The 18,181-nt window shown below is 48.2% G+C and overlaps 1 protein-coding gene across 2 annotated transcripts; it reads left to right on the forward strand.

Annotated features, from left to right (window-relative positions):
* The first annotated feature begins 1,845 nt into the window (after positions 1 to 1,845).
* On the forward strand, positions 1,846 to 18,181 carry LOC135884301 (hydroxyacylglutathione hydrolase-like protein). Of its 2 annotated transcripts, none has more exons than XM_065411587.1 (9): positions 1,846 to 1,962; positions 3,506 to 3,641; positions 8,756 to 8,820; positions 9,848 to 9,965; positions 12,361 to 12,469; positions 13,053 to 13,156; positions 14,272 to 14,373; positions 14,603 to 14,682; positions 15,292 to 18,181. In XM_065411587.1, exons 2-9 carry the CDS (start codon positions 3,537 to 3,539, stop codon positions 15,455 to 15,457), a joined length of 849 nt encoding a protein of 282 aa, XP_065267659.1. In that variant the 5' UTR covers positions 1,846 to 1,962; positions 3,506 to 3,536; the 3' UTR covers positions 15,458 to 18,181. The 2 variants fall into 2 exon arrangements, with proteins under 2 accessions (XP_065267659.1, XP_065267658.1); XM_065411586.1 differs by lacking the exon at positions 1,846 to 1,962 and adding an exon at positions 2,342 to 2,413.

Below are 18,181 nucleotides of genomic sequence, written 5' to 3' on the forward strand. Positions count from 1 at the left end.
TCTAGTAAACACCTCGGACATACAGAGGGACAACAAGCTATATGTGCAAAAGAGAAAGAAAGAATTTACCAGAAAAAAGACTGGTAATCTCCAGACGGGCATTGAGAAAGTGAGAAAAACTAGCCTATATTCAGGCAAATATTATGAATATTATAGGCTTTAATAGCCTATAAATCATATATGCAGATAGTTTGAAATAACTTGCTCACCAAGTACTCAGAATATTTTGATATATATGTATATCTTCCTTCGTTTCTCTCAAAATCCTCTATGTATCCTTTGGGCAGCATTCTCTGATATTTACTGTGAAGGTTCTCAAAACTGACGGAGGGAAGCCAACACAAATGTATCCTCCTCAAGATCCACTCAACCCAAGTCCATAAGATGATCACCTGCAAACTCAATCATATGACGCACGTATAGCGCATGAAGCATGCACACTAAAATACACAGTTGTATGGATGTACAGATCAAAAGAAGAAAGAACACACTAACATGAGTATGAGCTTGGCAGGATGGCTTGACGACACCGCCATCTCCAACCTCACATTTTTCCCGATTTTATCAGCGGTGAGATTATTTATTTATTTTCATAAATTATGAAGGCACAGACAGAATTTTACCAGTAGCAACTGGCCAACAAAATGCTGCCTCAGGAGACTGATAGCAGACTTACTCATAGAAATACTAATTTTACAAGTGCTTTTATTGTTTTTTTTCTCAGACCTGGCCTCTAGACCGTCAATAATGATGTGTATATTTTTGTCATATTTGAACAAAAATGTCTGTATTTAGAGTGAATCTTCTTTTTCCCATATCTCCTTATCAACTGATTTTGATAAAATTTGAAATGGAGTCAGTTTTTTCTTTTTTAGAGGCCCCTCATATTGCAAGGCCCTTAACTGTAGTTTAGTTATTTTATACCTTAATCCCACCCTGGCCTCAGGAGATCTGAGTTCTAGGCCTGGCCCTGCCCCAGCCTTTTTGTTTGACATGGACAAGCCATTAATTATTATTTATTTGTAGTACTGTAATGCTTGAGGGCTCCAAGCAGGGATTAGGACCCTATTGCGCTAGGTGCTGTACAAATGTGAAGTAAAAAGACAGTCAATGCACTCAGATTCTGCCTCAGTTTCCCCAACTGTAAAATGGGGCTGTATAACATGTTGCGACCCTGGGGTTGAAAGCTCTTTCTAGGTGCAAAGAAATATAAAACCTTTGCATGTGCTTCGGCAAGGTGCCAGCAGCACGGTTGCTGCTTCAAGCTGGTTATGTTGATAAGTGGTTGGTGGGTGGGAGAAGCTGAGGCTGAGGGGGAAGGCTGAGGTTTCTTTTCCTCTCCATGGCACACAGAGGACTGAAAGTATTTTAAGACCTTCCCTCTCCTCCCCCCAAAATTGTTTTGCTGCCCACTGCCAGGCCATCCCAGCGTAGCTGGAAGGGATTGGGCTAAGGGGATCAGGTACATGGTGGAGGATTTAACATTTATGCCTTTTACAGATGGGTACTGATGGGAGGGAATGACGAGGCGAGGTGACACAGCTGTCCTGACGTGAGGCCTGGAAGAATTAGCCACCAGTCTGAGGTCAAATGGCTTTTCCCCTTGACCCTACCATGACAGCATAGGCTGCAAAGCCATGTGGGCCCCCCAGGCCATGGCTTTGAAGCAGGTACGCGGACACAGGCTTGCCAACGGGCGAGGATTTGGCAGCCTGGCCCATTTCTCTACTCTCTTGCTGGCTGCTGGTCAAGAGATGTAATTTACTGCACATGCGGCAGCACGTGCAGCCAGGCGCGTCAGGGTTGGGAACGTGCCACAACCAGCATCCTGTGCCCGTTCTGCATGGGCAGCGTGCCGCAGGCTGGGCCCTCACCTGCCGGCGACTGAAACTAGGGGCTGCTAGGGGCTGGCAGGACACACCTGTCCCCTGAGGGCAAGACTTGCCACCAGGAAGGGGGAAGGTAAGGAGGGGAATGGGGGGGGGGTCCTCCTGGGCCAGGGGTTTGGGCTGCTGGCGTTGAGAGAGAAAGAGGAGGGTCAAGCGGGAGGGGGGGGGGAATTGCTGCCCCCCCCACCCCCAGCAGCAGCGGGCCTTGCAGCGCCTGCAGCCCCAGAAGCAGGCAGCTGCTGCTGGTGTCATGCACATCGTGCCCGGGCAGCGAAGGGGAACGGGCGGCAGAGTGCAGGTGATGGGCAGAACCGCGGGGCTCCGGGGCCCTGATCCCCGGGCCGGGGGGTGGGACCCGCGGGGTGCCGGGGATGGAGGCGGCCGGTGCGGCTCGCTGGCTCCGGGCCCTGGGGGCGGGCCCTGGCGCACAGTGACAGGGCTACGCTCCGAGCCGCCGCCCGGGCCCTCCCGGGCCCCGCAGCCTGCCCCGGACCCCGGAGAAGGGAGCTCCCCGCCCCGAGCAGGTACCGAACCCCTGGGCGCTGCGGGCTCTGGGGCCGGGGCTGCAGCGAGCACCCGCAGCCGGGCTGGGTTTGCACGGGGGGGTCCGGGTGGTTATTGCACACGCGTGTGAAAGGGGGTGCACGTGGGCAGGGGGGGTGACACTAGCAGACAGCTGATTAATTTGCACATGGGTGGAGGAGGTGGTCGGCATGTGGGGGCCCCGGGGATTTTCACATTGGTGGGGGGCGATTTGCACCTGGGTTTGGGGGTGTGTGGGGTGGGGGGTTCACACGGGGGGGATGCTTTGCGCGTGGGCTGGGGGTTGCCATGTGTCTAATTAATTCTCCCACCCCGTATTCTGGGAACTCATTTCCAGCTAGCCCGGGTCCCCTTCTGGGAACAGGTGTATTAGGAGTGGCTGCAACTCTCAGCTCTAAACTGAGACCTTAAACTAGGTGTAGCGAATGAGTTTTTGTCAAAGTCCAAATTTCTTGGTCAAGGTCCAGACCCCAGAGAAAATAATTAACACCCCCCCCCCCCCCCCGTAATGATAGTAAGTAAATAAAAAGATTTCAGTGTCCGTTCAAAAGCGTCTGGCAGTCCGGCTTTGGGCCGTGGTCTGCCTCTGACTCCCCCTGCCTTCAACCAAACTAGACTGAGCCTTCCATGCGGAACAGTTTTCTGAGTCCTGAGGCATTTGTGTGCAGCAGTTTGGATGTTCACAATCCCCAGAAAGCCCAAATTAGAGCTAAAACAGTGAATTAAACATGAGATGAGCTCGATGGGAACTGTTAGCTAGTGCATTGAGGCTGGGCATGTGTTGCCACAGTGTTGTCGATTTACTTCTGACTAGGCAAGGAGAGTGGAGCAGGCCAAGAGGCGAAAGGCTGTTTTTCATAGTGGAGTTGCACCTGTCCCAGTAAGTCACGGTCCTGGGCTTGTTTGCCACAGGTGGAGTCTGTGCAAATAGACGCAGGAGGGCTGGGACTTGGAGCTGTTATGGTGCTGCTCTCTGCCCGGGACCTTGTTCTAAATGTTTCTGATGCTGCTGGATTGATTTTATTTTTTTAATTTTATGGGATGGTTCTAAAATAATGTAATTTCCCTTACAGCTCACCTGTGTAGCTTCACAACCCTGGGACTATGAAGGTCAAAGTGATTTCAGTCTTGGAAGATAACTACATGTACTTGGTCATTGAAGAAAACACCAAGGAAGCAGTTGTAGTGGACGCAGCTGTTCCCAAGAGGGTAACTCGGAATTTTGTTACTTAAAGCCTTGAAGTTAAAGGACATCTGTTCAGAGCAGGCTGGCTTGTTTATAGACACTAAAGGAAGGAATCTAGAGCTCTGGGAATGGTTAGTGTTGTGTTAATTTGGCTTCCACGAGGAGCACATAGTGACACATAAAATAAGAGCTATAGGAATTAGTTAGTCCAGGTTGGATGTCTGCAGCAGGGCTGAGCTCAGTGGAAAGTTATGATCAGGAAAAACAAGAAGCAATTGTATTTCTTAAACGTGTATATCGCGATAGTGCCTAAAGTTCCCAGTCCAATTGGGTCCCGTTGTGCCAGGTGCTGTACAAACGAGGCCCAATCTTGTAAATGCTTCTCTGTTTGTTTGCAGGATTAAAAGTTACTCAGTGTGGGTCTGCAGGATGGACCCTGGGACTGCAACTGTGTGTTGTAAAATGACACTTGACTATGGCTTAGGCCCAAAATTTATATTGTTTTAGGGGGAAAGCTCAAAAAAGGGGTTACACAACCTAAAACAAACAGAAGTGCCTTAAATGATTTTTTTTTTTTTAAATTGAAGTGAAAATGTTTTTGTTTTGTTTTTCTTGATTCACACTTTGCCTTGCAGTGCTGGACACCCAAACACAAGAACAGTCTTGTGCTAGTGGAGAGGACAGAAAATGAAACTGACTAAAAACAAATGTGAAACTGGCCTGTTTCATTATCCAAAATGCTGTGTTGCCAACTCTTGTGATTTTTATTATGGGCCTGGCAAGACTAGGTTTTTGGAGTGATGCTGCTGGAGTCGTATCATTATGTGAGAATTTCAGCTTAATTGTTTTTTAAATGAAAGCTTCTAGTCCTCTTCATGGTTTGGGGAAGAGCTTGAAAATCTGACCCTAGAGTCTCACAAACCAGGAGGCAAAGAGAAAAATCCCAAATTAGTTTTTAAATTATTAATTGTTTTTAATAAATTATTTTATTAAAATTATTTAATTGGCTTAAAAAAGGATCCGTTTTTAAAAATAATCTCATGATTTTTGAGGCCTGACTTGTGATTTGTGAGCTTTGGAGGCATAAAAGCAAACAAGCAGCATTAATGACGAGATGGAAATGTTGAGGATCTATTCTTATCAACACGGTAATAAAAAACCTGGGGCACCAAGTGTCAGAGCCTGGGTCAATTGGCTCGGGCTGTGGGACTAAAAATTGCAGAGTAGACGTTTGGGCTCAGGCTGGAGCCCGGGCTCTGGGACCCTCCCCCTTCATAGGGTCTCTGAGCCTGGGCTCCAGCCCAAGTCTGGACATCTACATTGCAATTTTTAGCCCCGCAGCCAGAACCCTGCTAGCCCAAGTCAGCTGAGTCAGGGCGACTGTGCCACAGGTCTTTTTTAGCCGTGCAGATGCACCCTCTGATAACAGAAGCCTCCATTCTGCATTGAGCTCCAGGTGGGCTGATCCTTGCGCCAATGCAGAACCCCAGTAGTACAGACCTCCACCCAGGCTGAGTTCATTGGAGGGTCTGGGTCTCTGATACATCTCCACATTGTGTGCTGCGTTCTTTACACTAAAGGGATAAATACTGCAAGTACCAAGGGAAATCACTTCCTTGATGATCTTGACAGCTTCAACTGGGATTCTGTAGGATTGAAGAATATTCCACAGTCTTGTGCAGGCTTTTGAAAATCAATGCAATTGACAAAGAGGGGAGATTGCCATTCTACATATTCCTCTATGATGGTCCTTAGTGTGAATATCTGATCTACACAGGATCTCTTGGGCCTGAATCCAGCCTGGCCTTCCCTAATCTTTGCATCCACTGCCTCTTTCATCCTGTGTAGTATCACTGCAGAAGGCTTTCCCTACAACTCCTCTCCAGTTGTTACAATCAGTAGGATCACCCTTTTTGGGTATTCTGACAATGATTCCATGTTTCCACTGGTCAGGAGGGGTCTTTTTTCCCCAAACTTGGTTGAACAGCTCTGTCAGTTTCGTTAGGATGGTGGTATCAACTACGTTTAGCATTTCTGCTGGAATTTGATCATCTCTTGCTGCTTTGTTACTTTTCAGCTTTGTGATTGCAGCCTCCACTTCTGATATTTCTCTAGTGACTGATGTTAAAGTCAAGTTGATCAGGTCCATGTATTTCATCAACATCGGATGCTGAAGTGGAGCTGGGTCTAAGGCTGAGGATTTCTTTGAAATCCTCAGCCTATCTGCTTTTCAGTTCTACCTCAGTTGTAAGCTTTCTTTTGTCTTTGCTTTTTATTGGCCCATGTCCTGTTTTGAAATTTCCACACAGGGTTTTAGTCACTTGGTAAGTGGGCTCTGTGGTTTCCCATCATAGCAGCAGCTTCTGCTGCTAGGTCTTCAACATATCTCCGTTTCTCTCTCATTCAGCTGCTTTTCACTGCTTTGTCTGCTTTCTTATACTCCTCCTTTATGTTTTCCAATCGTTTGTTTGTCTTAGAATTCAGGAGTTTTCCTTACTGAGACACCACGTCTCTTGGCTCATCCAGTTCTTGCTCTGTCTGTGTTGATATCCGACTGGGACTGGGACAGCTCGAATCACATTGTCTCTGAGTGCTGCCCATTTTTCTTCAGGCCCATTCTGTGAATCACCTTTTCTGCCTCTGTCAGTGCCTGCAATCTGTTCCTTAGTTCATGCTGGAATTTCTCATGGGACTCTTTGTTTTCAGTTTTGTACTGTTGATTTTCTTTACCACTTTCTGTTTAAAGTTGATCTTCCTCTGTTTTAATTTCGGTTTAGCAATGCAAAGATTGTGGTTGCTGTGAACATCTGCTGCTCAGTATGCCCTTAGGTCTTGGACAGATTACCTGCATCTTCGGCTAATGCAGTTGTGGGCGATCTGATTTTTCGTTTTGCCATCTGACAAATTCCACGTGTCTTCATCTATGTCTTTGTGAGGGACCAGGCTACTTGCAAGACCCAGGTTGGTGACCAAACACAATTCAATGAGTCTCTTGCCATTTTGGTTAATGGTTCCCAGCCCATGCTTCCCTGTTGCTCTTTCCATACCTTGGTTATCACATCCTACTCTAGCATTAAAGTCGCCCATGACAAGGAGTAAGTCACGTTTAGGTATTCTGTCAATCACACATCAGAGGCAATTGTAGAACTTCTCCTTATCGTCATCGCTGTGTTCCTCTGTTGGAGCGGAGCACTGATTGATATCTTTAGGCCTCTGGTTTGGAGTTTGGCGTCTACATTGCATTGGTTAATAGACTGTAGTTGGTGAATGATTTCCCCCCCCACAGAATCTGTTGTATTGAGCGCTGCTCCCCGTGTGGTGGTGGTGCTGTGCCCTAGGCAAAGGAGAAGTGTCTCCTCTTGCTCGATGCACTTCTTATCCACACCTATCACTCCTCTCTCACTGATGCCCAGGATTTCGAGTCTATCGTTGTCCATCTCCCTCATGATCCGTGCGATTGCATTCCACTTGCCAACTCTGAAGTGTTTTCTTGCTAATAGCCTCAAGCTTCCAGGAGGCTTCATGCAGCATGAGGGGTTGCTAGTGTTCCTTTTCACCGGAATGGCAGCCTGGTTCTGTTTCTATAACCAGTGAAGAGTTCTGGGTTGTTTTTTTTTTTTGCTAGGGGTTAGTCTTGCGCTCAACTCTCCCTGCTTTAGCTGGCCTTGGGACTGGCAGCTAATCATGGTGCAGCAGGTTGGAGCTACTGGACTTAGCAGCATGGAAAAAAGCATCCGTTTATAGCAACACAGCTTGCATCTGACTGACTTCATCCACTGCCAACCTGGCCATCAAATACAGTCACTGGGCAGGGGGGAGGATCTGTCTCCATTTCTGATAGGCTCTGGAAGCATGATGCCTCCAGGGAGTGTGGGGGAGTATGGCTGCTGCTATCTCCCTGAAAGGGGTGCAGGGTGCATTCCTCTCCAGGGCTGGCCGGCTGTGCTGGCTGGGGTGGGAGACAGTGGGGCTATGCCTCACCTCCTCGTCACCTTTGGGGTGGTCATGCTGATAGCATCGCTGCCTCTGGGCAGTCTTTTCTCTCCTGCAGTTGGGTTGCCCTTTGCACCCTTCTTGTGCCCTGCATCCTTTTTGATCACAGTTTGACTCTTAATCAGACCGAAATGATGCAAATAACCAAAGGCCAGACTTTCATATTTGCAGATGTGAAAAGGCAGGCACATAATTTGTGCCTGGAAGTGCTGTGATTGCACGAGCAGTCATGGTGATTGCATGTGCAAATGTCATGCATACAGTTTTGTGCACACACTTATGCAAATTGGGCCATAAAGCGCTATTGCACAAGTGGAAGCCAATATCGCAATCTCCCGATTGGTAGGAATCCCTGTCAGTATCAATGCTGGGAATATTTGAGAGGGGGAATTCGAATTAGGAGCGTATTTGCAGTTGGATTTCCAGTGGCGTAGTGTGAGTTACCCCGATCTGATCTGTCCGGGATCACCGAGTGGATTCCCCCGTGTTCTAGGAAACTCCCGAAGGCATCGTGCTTAAAGATCCTACCAGAAATGGGCTGAGTTTGTGACATTTGCTATAAGACATCTTGAAAGAGTTTATGGGAAGATACATGATGTACTAAGGGCTTCTTTTTATTCCCAGGAGAGGGGCAGTCAGGAGCTGGATATAGTATTCTTTGCTCACGTTCAAAATGCCAGGCAGAGACCTATTGTTCTGGTTACCTCTTTCTTATAACAAAAATATCCATCACTTAACTCTCTCACTGACGCTGGGTTCTCATTTATAAATTAAAGAGCATTTGACAACATTTAATACTATGTTGCATGAAAATCCATCCCAAGAGGCTGCACCTAGTTTCTTGTACGTGTGGCTTTTTGTGTGTCAGATGTTTTTTACGCTGCCTTTCCGTCGCCAGGTATTATTCCGATCGCAGGGTGAGTTTGCAGGGCTGCCTCTTGAAATGGGATCTGTTCACACATAATCTGAAGTCACTGGGAGACCCTGCGTGAGGCTAGCTTTGCAGAGTCATGTTTCAGAGAGCAACAAGGCTTTCAAGATTGTCTTTAGGGTCTTTAATGATTAACTTTCTGACACAGGTTAGTAGCTGGAATCTTTTTTAAAACTATGCTCTTTGACGTGACTTTTTCCCCCCCCATTTTAGTTACTAGAAATTGTCAGAAAAGAAGGCGTTGCCCTTAAAGCGATTCTTACCACCCATCACCATTGGTAAGTGCTGTGGAGAGTAAAGGGGTACATTACTGTATGTTAGAAATGGAAAAGGTACAGAGAAGGGCAAGAAATATGATTACGGATATGGAACAGCTTCCATATGAGGAGAGATTAAAAAGCCTGCGGCTGTTCAGCTTAGAAAAGAGATGACTAAGGGGGGGATATGATAGAGGTCTATAAAATCACGAATGATGGGAGAAAGTGACTAAGGAAGTGTTATTTACCCCTTCGCGTAACACAAGAACCAGGGGTCACCCGATGAAATTAACAGGCAGCAGGTTTAAAACACACACCGTGAAGTACTTCTTCACACAACACACAGCCAACCTGTGGAAATTGTTGCCGGGGTATTGTGAAGGATAGGTCTGTCAATGGCTATTAGCCAAGATGGCTGGGGACGCAACCCCATGCTCCAGGTGCCCTAAACCTCTTAACTGCCAAAAGCTAGGACTGGACGATGGGATGGATCATTTGATAATTGCCCTGTTCTGTTCATTCCCTCTGAAGCACCTGGCATTGGCCAATGTCGGGAGACAAGACACTGGGCTAGATCGATGAACCTTTGGTCTGAGCCAGTGTGGCCATTCTTATGTTCTTAGTATTCTCATCAGAGTGCAAGAGGCTCGGGGGAAGATCTATGCAGAAATCCCTGCTTGTAAGATGTGACAGCCACACACTGTGATCTGTGCAATATCAAGGGACCCGATCCTGCGAGGTGGAAGCAGAGCGCTCTCAGCACTCCCCAGGATCGGGCCCCGAATGCAGAACAGTTCTATTGGGCTGCTGGGCTCACATATGGAGAAGTTGTGTCCTTTTTCAGAATGTCAGGTGGCCCTTTTTCATGCTCCGAAATCTTGAGTCACGGTATTTTTCGTGTTGCAACATACACCAGGGCTGTCCCCGCAGTACTAGGGTTACATTGATGCAGGAGCCCGAGACTCGTTTTAGCCCTCCCCTTTCCTCTGGGGTATCAGTAAATGCCGAGTGATTGCGGAGACACTAAGCGCACTCCCTGTCTGTGAAGGGACCACGCCCGAGGAAATGAAGAACTGGCGAAGGTGTATCCAGAGCTGCAGGTGTATGGGGCGGATGAGCGGATTGGAGCCTTGACGCACAAGGTGACTCATAACGAGGAGTTAAAGGTACAAGACTGGAGGTTTATTATTAATGTTGTTGTTGCTCTTGTCTCGCTTAACGTCCCCCCCCCCCCCGGATCTCAAAGCTCTTTACACGCGTGATTGAATGACACCTCCTGAGCCCTGGCAGGGAGGTCGGTGTCGGGATCCCTGTTTTATTGAGGGCGATGGTGAAGGACAGAGCTGGGAAGTGATGTGCCCAAAGACCTGCAGTGAGTCAATGTGAAAACGGGGATCAGAGAGAGAGAGAGTCCTTTGCTTGCCCTGGGTTGAATGTGCATGAGATTGTAGGGGTGTAACCAAGGGAAGGATTCGGTCCATGCTCCCACTACACACACTCTTAATGTCTTTGTTTTTTCCTGCTGTGTAACTCACTGCTGTGGCTGGGGGAACAGTGAGGAAGCTAAAAATTACAGCTGCTGCCTGTCAGTTGCTCCCGGAGACCAACTACTAATTCATTTAGGTCTGTCTCTGCTCTAGTGTGCATGGGAATCTATGGGATCGTTGCAAGGGGGGCGGCGCTAGGATCCAGCATCAAAAACCTTCCCTGGCATATTGCTGCCAGGTTTCTCTGCAGCAGATTCTCATTTTGAACAACTAGCCAGTAGATGGTAGCATTTCCCCAAGGTAATAAATCCACATGTGATCGCCTCTGCTGGAAAGCTTTGCTCTGGGACTGTTTGAACTCCAAATGCGGATCTGAATTTTACAAATGACCCTTTTCTTTAGAACGGATTGAACCAAACTCCTAGATCTGAACATTGCCAGTCAACAAAGTGCCAGAAATTTTGCAGCCCGTCTTTGTTCAAATAGATCCTCTGGACAAACTTCATAGCTGGCTTTATATACTCTGGGGTAGATGTGAGCACAGGCTTGCGAGCCAGAAACTACCAATTCCTAATCTAAATTTCCCCACGTGTAACACAGGGATAATTTCCGCCTCTTGTAAATCTTAATTTGCTAATATTTGTCCTGTTGGTGAAATGCCAGGAAGAGGAAAAATGCCTTATAAATACTAAGCATAATTGTCACTTATTGTCCTGCATCGTCTTTGGCATTAGCAGCTGGGGAACGTGGAAAATATTCTTACATGTCTGTCTTTGGGAATTTATCTTTTGGTTGCACCATTTCCATCTTGAGTCATCTAGTTATTGAGGTGAGGGAGGGGCAGGGGTGCCAGAACATGGGGAGGCAGGGGTCATGGCCCCCCACTTTTATCGGCGGTAAGGGTGAGTGACAGGGATTAATTGCACCCTCAGCAAGTTCGCAGATGACACTAAGCTGGGAGGAGAGGTAGATACGCTGGAGGGGTAGCAATAGGGTCCAGAGGGACCTAGTCAAACTGGAGGATTGGGCCAAAAGAAATCTGATGAGGTTCAACAAGGACAAGTGCAGAGTCCTGCACTTAGGACGGAAGAATCCCAGGCACCGCTACAGGCTGAGGACTGACTGGCTGGGGCAGTTCTGCAGAAAAGGACCTGGGGATTACAGTGGACGAGAAGCTGGATATGAGTCAGCAGTGTGCCCTTGTTGCTGAGAAGGCCAATGGCATATTGGGCTGTATTAGTAGGAGCATTGCCAGCTGACTGAGGGAGGTGATTATTCCCCTCTATTAGGCACTGGTGAGGCCACACCTGGAGTATTGTGCCCAGTTTTGGTCCCCTCACTACAGAAAGGATGTGGACAAATTGGAGAGAGTCCAGCGGAGGGCAGTGAAAATGATTAGGGGTCTGGGGCACATGACTTATGAGGAGAGGCTGAGGGAACTGGGGTTATTTAGTCTGCAGAAGAGAAGAGTGAGGGGGGATTTGATAGCAGCCTTCAACTACATGAAAGGGGGTTCCAAAGAGGATGGATCTAGACTGTTCTCAGTGGTAGCAGATGACAGAACAAGGAGTAATGGTCTCAAGTTGCAGTGGGAGAGGTCTAGGTTGGATATTAGGAAACACTATTTCACTAGGAGGGTGGTAAAGCACTGGAATGGGTTACCTAGGGAGGTGGAGGAATCTCCATCCTTAGAGGTTTTTAAGACCCGGCTTGACAAAGCCCTGGCTGGGATGATTTAGTTGGGGTTGGTCCTGCTTTGAGCAGGGGGTTGGACTAGATGACCTCCTGAGGTCTCTTCCAACCCTAAACTTCTATGATTCTGAAAAATATCGGCTAGCAGATCCCGGCTGGGATGGAAGTAAGCTGATTTGCTGTAGCATCATGTCGTGAAGAAGGGAAGTCCATATTGCTTTGTTTGGAAGCTCTCTGGGGCAGGGACCATCTCTTTGCTCTGTGTTTATGCAGCGCCCAGTGAGGTTCCAGTCCTTGAGTAGGGTCCTTAGGTGCGGTGATAATACCAACAATGGAAATCCCCTGTGTCTTACCAACCTGGATTGCCCCTTTTTCTCTGCAGTTCGGAGATATTAACGTGAGGTGCCTGTTCACGCCGTGCCATACATCAGGCCACATGTGTTATTTCATGTGGGAAGAGAACTCCCCAGATGCTCCAGCCCTCTTTTCAGGTATTCAGCACCTTCTTGAGAAGCCAGCAGGAGCTAAAAAGTCTCAGACAGTCTCTGATTGGGATCTCTTTGAATGAGCTATAGGGGGACTTATCATTAAGCTAGTATTCTACCCAGAATCATTTAGATTCCGCCGCGATCTGCATGGGACTACCTCATTTTAAGAGTAAGCCTGAGCAAGACGGGATTTGTTTTCCTTTAAAGTCATATCTGTCTAGGCCCTTATCTGGCCCCCAACCCTGCAGGGTCGGCGGCAGGGCAGAGCTGTTATCCCCATTGTGCAGATGGGGAACTGTAACCCAGAGGTCCAGATCCTCTGAGGTATGTATATGCCTAAGTGACTTGCCCAAGAGCACAGAGGAAGCCTGTGGCAGAGGTAGGAATAGGTGCCCTGCCCGATAGACCATCAAAAAGTGCCTGACTGCCAGCTCCGGGGAGTAAAGTCCTGTTCACCCTCAGCACAGATACAACAGCAGGGCGGGCTTCCCCCAGGCATCAGCCCCTGGCCACATGCCACCCGCCTGCCCTACAGGCAGAACCTCCCTGCCCTCCCCCAAATAAGGTGACGTGTTTCCCCGCGCAGGTGACACCTTGTTCATTGGTGGCTGTGGGAAGTTCTTTGAAGGGACGGCTGAGCAGATGTACAAGAACCTGACTGAAATCCTGGGTGCTTTGCCGAAGGACACTGTGAGTGTCGCGACTATTTCAGGGGGTGCATGCGCCCTCTCCCCGATTTCCCTTCATCTCCCTTTCTGTGTCTCGGAGCAAGCAGGCCAGAGCTTTATGCCCGCAGCGCGTTGGCGCCAACGGGCTTCTCAATCTGCCTGAGCAACGTGCGCTGCCCGGATTTTCTCTGGGTGGCCACCAGCCTTTTGTAATTTGAGATGTTGGCCAAATGCCACTCTGTGACCGGAATGGCCGCAGCGCGGATTTGATGTTGTGAGATCGTAGCTGGGTGGCTTCTGTGCTTTGGGCACCTCTGGCCAATTTCTGGGGTTTGTAGGCCTAAAGGACAAGCTCTCCGGGCCAAGGTGACCTGGCCTTTTCACTGTCAGCCAGTTGGGCCAGGGCTACATACCCCTCCGCAGGCTCCCCTGCAAGTGTGAGCTGTTCTGTGACTGTGGAGACCTGACCCAAGGCGGTAGGTCTCCCCCAAGAGACTGGGATGAGCTCTGAGGGAGATGTGTGCTCTGCTCAGGCAGCTACTTCTGGCCACCCCCCCTCAGCAGGAGCTGCTCCATGAGTGTGGGGACTGGGCCCAGAACCCTCCACCAGCGTCTACTTCCCACTGTCCCCTCAGCATGAGTGATAGATTCCAAGGTCAGAGGGACCACGGTGATAATCTAGTCTGACCTCCTGCGTAACACGGGCCGGAGAGCTCCCCCCAAATCATTCCTAGACACTGTGACTATGGGGATCAGGCCCAGAGCTCTCCCCCAGGCAGCTGCTTCCCCCGGCATTAATTGCAGTGGGCAAACCACAAGCATTAAATGCATCCTCCCCTGGTAGGACACCCAGCCCACTAGAGAGAAGAGCCCTCCAGAATCTCCGTCCAAGGTCAAGCAGCTGCTTGGCCAAGCAGCGGAGCTCTGCGCTGCACCCTGAAGACCATCAGCCTGTGGCTCTGGCTGAGGGAGTTCCACATCCAGGCTCCTCTACAGGAGGGAACGCTAGTCCCCCGGAGCTCACCTGGGGTCTCCGCCGCTGGGACGCCGCTCAAGAGGCGCTATCCTGGGTGGGGAGGTACCACGCCTAGGGGGATATGCAGGCCGTAAAGGTGCATTGTGTCGTTTGCATTGCAGAAAGTGTTCTGTGGGCACGAGTACACCGTGAGGAATCTCAAGTTTGCTTTGAAAGTGGAACCGGAGAACGAGAGTGTGAAAAAGAAACTCGCTTGGGCAAAAGTAGGTGTTTCCCCTTCCGAAGCAGAGAGCCCCTGTGGGAAGGGGAGGCTGGAACGAACGTTGAGTTCTGTGAACGCTAGATTTGTTGCCCCTCTAATCGGTCTGTGTGTTTAAGGTGCCTGTCCCCATAATGTCTAGGAGCCTCTAAGCATCTGCCTCTGGTATTCTCCGTGAGCTCAGTGCTGGGGACGGTCTCCAGACGCTGAACGAGTCTGTGGTTTCTCCCCAGCTCCGAGACGACGAGGACTTGCCCACGGTGCCCTCCACCCTGCAGGAGGAGTTCCACTACAACCCCTTCCTGCGGGTCTCGTGAGTAGAGTTCCGTGCCTCCCGCAGCCCCCTGGGCACTAGGGGCCTTGCTGGCAGGCCCAGTTGAGTTTGAGGGGACAACGGGCTCCGCGCCAGCCGCGGGAACGGAGACGCCCCGTAGCATTGCCCTGTCCCGCACTGGGCCGAGCGCACAAAGCAAGGGAGCGCCCTTTCCCCAGGCCTAGGAATGCTGCTGCTTTTCCTGCCTTCCAGCAACAGACCTTTCACTTGGTGACTCACAGGGGAAGGGCAATTTTGCTCTCCCACCAGTACGAGAAGCATCGGGTGGGTGATGGGGTGGGGGGGTGTCTCATCTCCCCCTAGCTCCCCATCCAGGATAACTCATTCCTAGCCAGCTCTCTACAGGGATATAACGGAGGAAGATACCCTCCCCATTGGCTCCCTGCTCCCCACCAGTGAGGGTGGTGGGAGGAGACAGCCTACAACCAGCTTCTGTTGTTACTCTGGTGTAAAGCCAAAGGGAGTCTCTAAAAACAAGACTCCAGATGGCCACCGGTGTCCCAGAAAACCAAACCTGGCCTTGAGTCTTCTCGCTTCCCTTTGCTGCTACGCACGGGGGCACACAACGGGTGTCGCTTTCACTTGCAGGGAAGAAGCCGTGCAGAAATTCACTGGCCAGACGGCTCCGGTGGCCGTGCTGCGAGCTCTCCGCACAGAGAAGGACAACTTCAAGAAGCCCAAAGAGAGGCTGACCCCTCAGGCCATGCTGGCGTTCGAGTGGGGACTCTTCGGCCCCTTCATGGGGAAGAAGTGAAATGCAGCCAGGTTTGTCGGATCGTTTATTTTGTGCCAATATATAAACGCAACCAAGGCCCCAGCGAGGGCCAGGCCTTTTACCAAACTGCAGTATCCTGATCGTTGTTGTGGGGGAGGCCTGTTAGGCCAGCCTGTCTCCCAGCTGGGCAAGGATCGTTCCCCGCAGCCCAATGTGTAGGGGTTTGTCCTGTCTGGCTTTAAATGACTCGGCCACTGCAGCTTCCCCTACTGCATGGGCCTCGCTGCTGGGAAGTGGGGCTTGTTATTCAGCCTCGTTTTTTTCTTTACTCCTTTTGATCCCCTCACTTCTAGCTGTACGTGTTAACCACCCGAAGCAATTCCTCTCTTACACCCCTCTGAGAATGGGCTGATTCTCTGAGCCCTGCCTCTTGAAAGGGGCTATGTAAGAAACAGGTTTGTTTTTGTACCTGGAAGTAAACTGGGGGCTTCTGGAAAACGGGGAAAGCTGAAAAGGGAAACATAAGGGTTATACGTGGAACAGTTCGGCCCAGAGCTATTCCTGTTTTTAAAAGGCTGTTTTGTTGCTCCTCAAAACAAGATATTTTGGGGACATCTAAAATTTTTAATCTAGTAATTACTGGGGGAGGGGCTGCTCTCTGAATGGAACGAAACTATTCTGTGTACCAATGTAGCATTAGAAAAAACACTTATTTTGCACTAAGCCATGGCTGTCCTTGTCAACAGTGACTCTCTCAAACTATAACTGAGAAACTTGAAAGTGCTGATTTCTGTGCCAACCTCCCCTTAACAACTGAAGACAATTATCTCCAGAAAATCAAAACGGGCAGTGAATGGGCCCCTTGTAGTGTGATCTGGCAGCTGCATGTATATTCAGTAGAGTATATAAAGCAGTGCATCTTTTCGAGGAGCCGACACTGGCCCCTTGCCATCTTGACACGTTGGAAAGGTTTCATGTAATAGAATTATAGTGTATAAGGCAAAAACGTATCACTCTTAATCACAGCAAGGTGAAACTAGCCGCAGGGTAATTGGAATGAGTGGGTTGGAGGGGAATTGTCTTTTTGCTTAATATTTAGGAATATCTTTAAGTCAAAAGCAGCATTTTAAAAAAACACTGGTTTTTAATAATCCCAAATGAAAATGTTATAGGATTTGCAAAACAATTACTAGGGACATAACATGGGAACAGATTAACCCCCCAAAATGCTTTAAATTGGAGCCCAGGCTTGTGGTCCTTCAAAGCAAGACTTCACTGGGAGTTGCTCATGCATAAGGCCTGATGGATCACCTCCCCTAGTCTCCTAGTTTGAAAATATGCTTATACGCACTCCCTGTACCAGCAGAGGCAGATTAAGGAATCACAGTTAAAAGCCTGTGCAGACTTATGCACATTTAATTCTATGCAATTGACTAGGGGATTACTCACATCCATGAAATTAAGCACATCCATGTCTGCAGCATCAGGGCCTTGGGTCAGTAAGCAGCATCTGTTTTGCTGCTTTTCTCCCACTACAGAACATCAAAGAGTCTTCCCCTCCCACATGCCTGTTTAAAATAGTGGAAAGGGGAAGAAATTTGGAAGAACTTGTGTTTGCATCACCTTTTTTTAATTATTAATTATTATTATTATTTTAAAGTAAAAATTATCAGTTTTTTAAAAAAAAAGTCAGCCTTCCAATTTTAGTTTGTTAAAAATAATACTGCAACTTTTTTAAAATCTGAAAACTGTGTATAGTACTTAAGTTTGCAAGGCACCAGAGCAGTTTATTACAATATTTAGACTTAAGTGTGGTCTCCTTTGAAAGAAAATCTAGAGTAGCTCTGTAAACAGCTGTGAAAATGCCGATGCCTGGATTAGATGGAGCAGTTCTAGGGAGCAAGTTGCTCCGTTTCATGATTCCATAGCTTTTACTATTAAATAGCAGGCCTCATTCTCCACTACCTTGAGTTACTGTTCACACCAAAGTGCAACAGTAGATGTACGCACTACTCCATTAAAATGGCAGTGATTTTACACCTACTTCACGCAGGTGAATGAGAACACAAAGGAAGGGAGATTGGGCCCACTAAAACGTCTATTGTAAAACTTTTCACACGGCTTTAATTAAACTTGATAGTTCTTAGCACTGGATTATAGTTGACCTGATTTTTCTTTTATGTACTGTGAGCTAGGAGTGTGGGGTTTTTAAGAATAAACCGATATAATTGTCTCCATACTAGGTTTGCACAATACAACTTGTGTGTAGACCTGCCCAACGTGTCACACTGATGCGAACAACCACTGAATGTACAACTAAGATTGTTTTACTGATGTGTAGAATATAGCTCTTGTAAATGGGTAGCAAAACAAAATGCAGATTACTAATGGGTTAATTTTACACTGCACTAGCTAATTAGCATTTTATTTGTATATGCCTAATGAGGATTGCACATTTCAAATAGAAATAGAACTTGGGTGTTTTGCACTTTAATACAGAGTTAAGTTATAGCACTTGTGTACTAAACTTAGAATTTCATCATTTAACACTAGAATTCATGTGTCTTGCTGTAATTAAAACCTACCGTTTTAATGGAATACTATCTGTAAAACTACGCATGAGAATGTATTCACTGAAACTAGTCCCCTACTTACAAAACAGGAGAGAAAAGCAATGTGAGAGTCTTGCGAGATGAGCACTGTGTACTCGCTAGTAGATTGTAATGACAACTTTAAATAAAGCTTTGATTTTTTTTTAACTTT

Source organism: Emys orbicularis, chromosome 10, assembly GCF_028017835.1.
Source record: "Emys orbicularis isolate rEmyOrb1 chromosome 10, rEmyOrb1.hap1, whole genome shotgun sequence".
NCBI classification, from domain to species: domain Eukaryota; kingdom Metazoa; phylum Chordata; order Testudines; family Emydidae; genus Emys; species Emys orbicularis.

Coding starts and splice junctions, on each gene's coding strand:
- LOC135884301 (XM_065411587.1), top strand. CDS start 3,537: ATGAAGGTCAAAGTGATTTCAGTCTTGGAAGATAACTACATGTACTTG. Junction 3,642..8,755: donor ACGCAGCTGTTCCCAAGAGG/GTAACTCGGAAT, acceptor CCCCCATTTTAG/TTACTAGAAATTGTCAGAAA. Junction 8,821..9,847: donor CTTACCACCCATCACCATTG/GTAAGTGCTGTG, acceptor CTGTCTGTGAAG/GGACCACGCCCGAGGAAATG.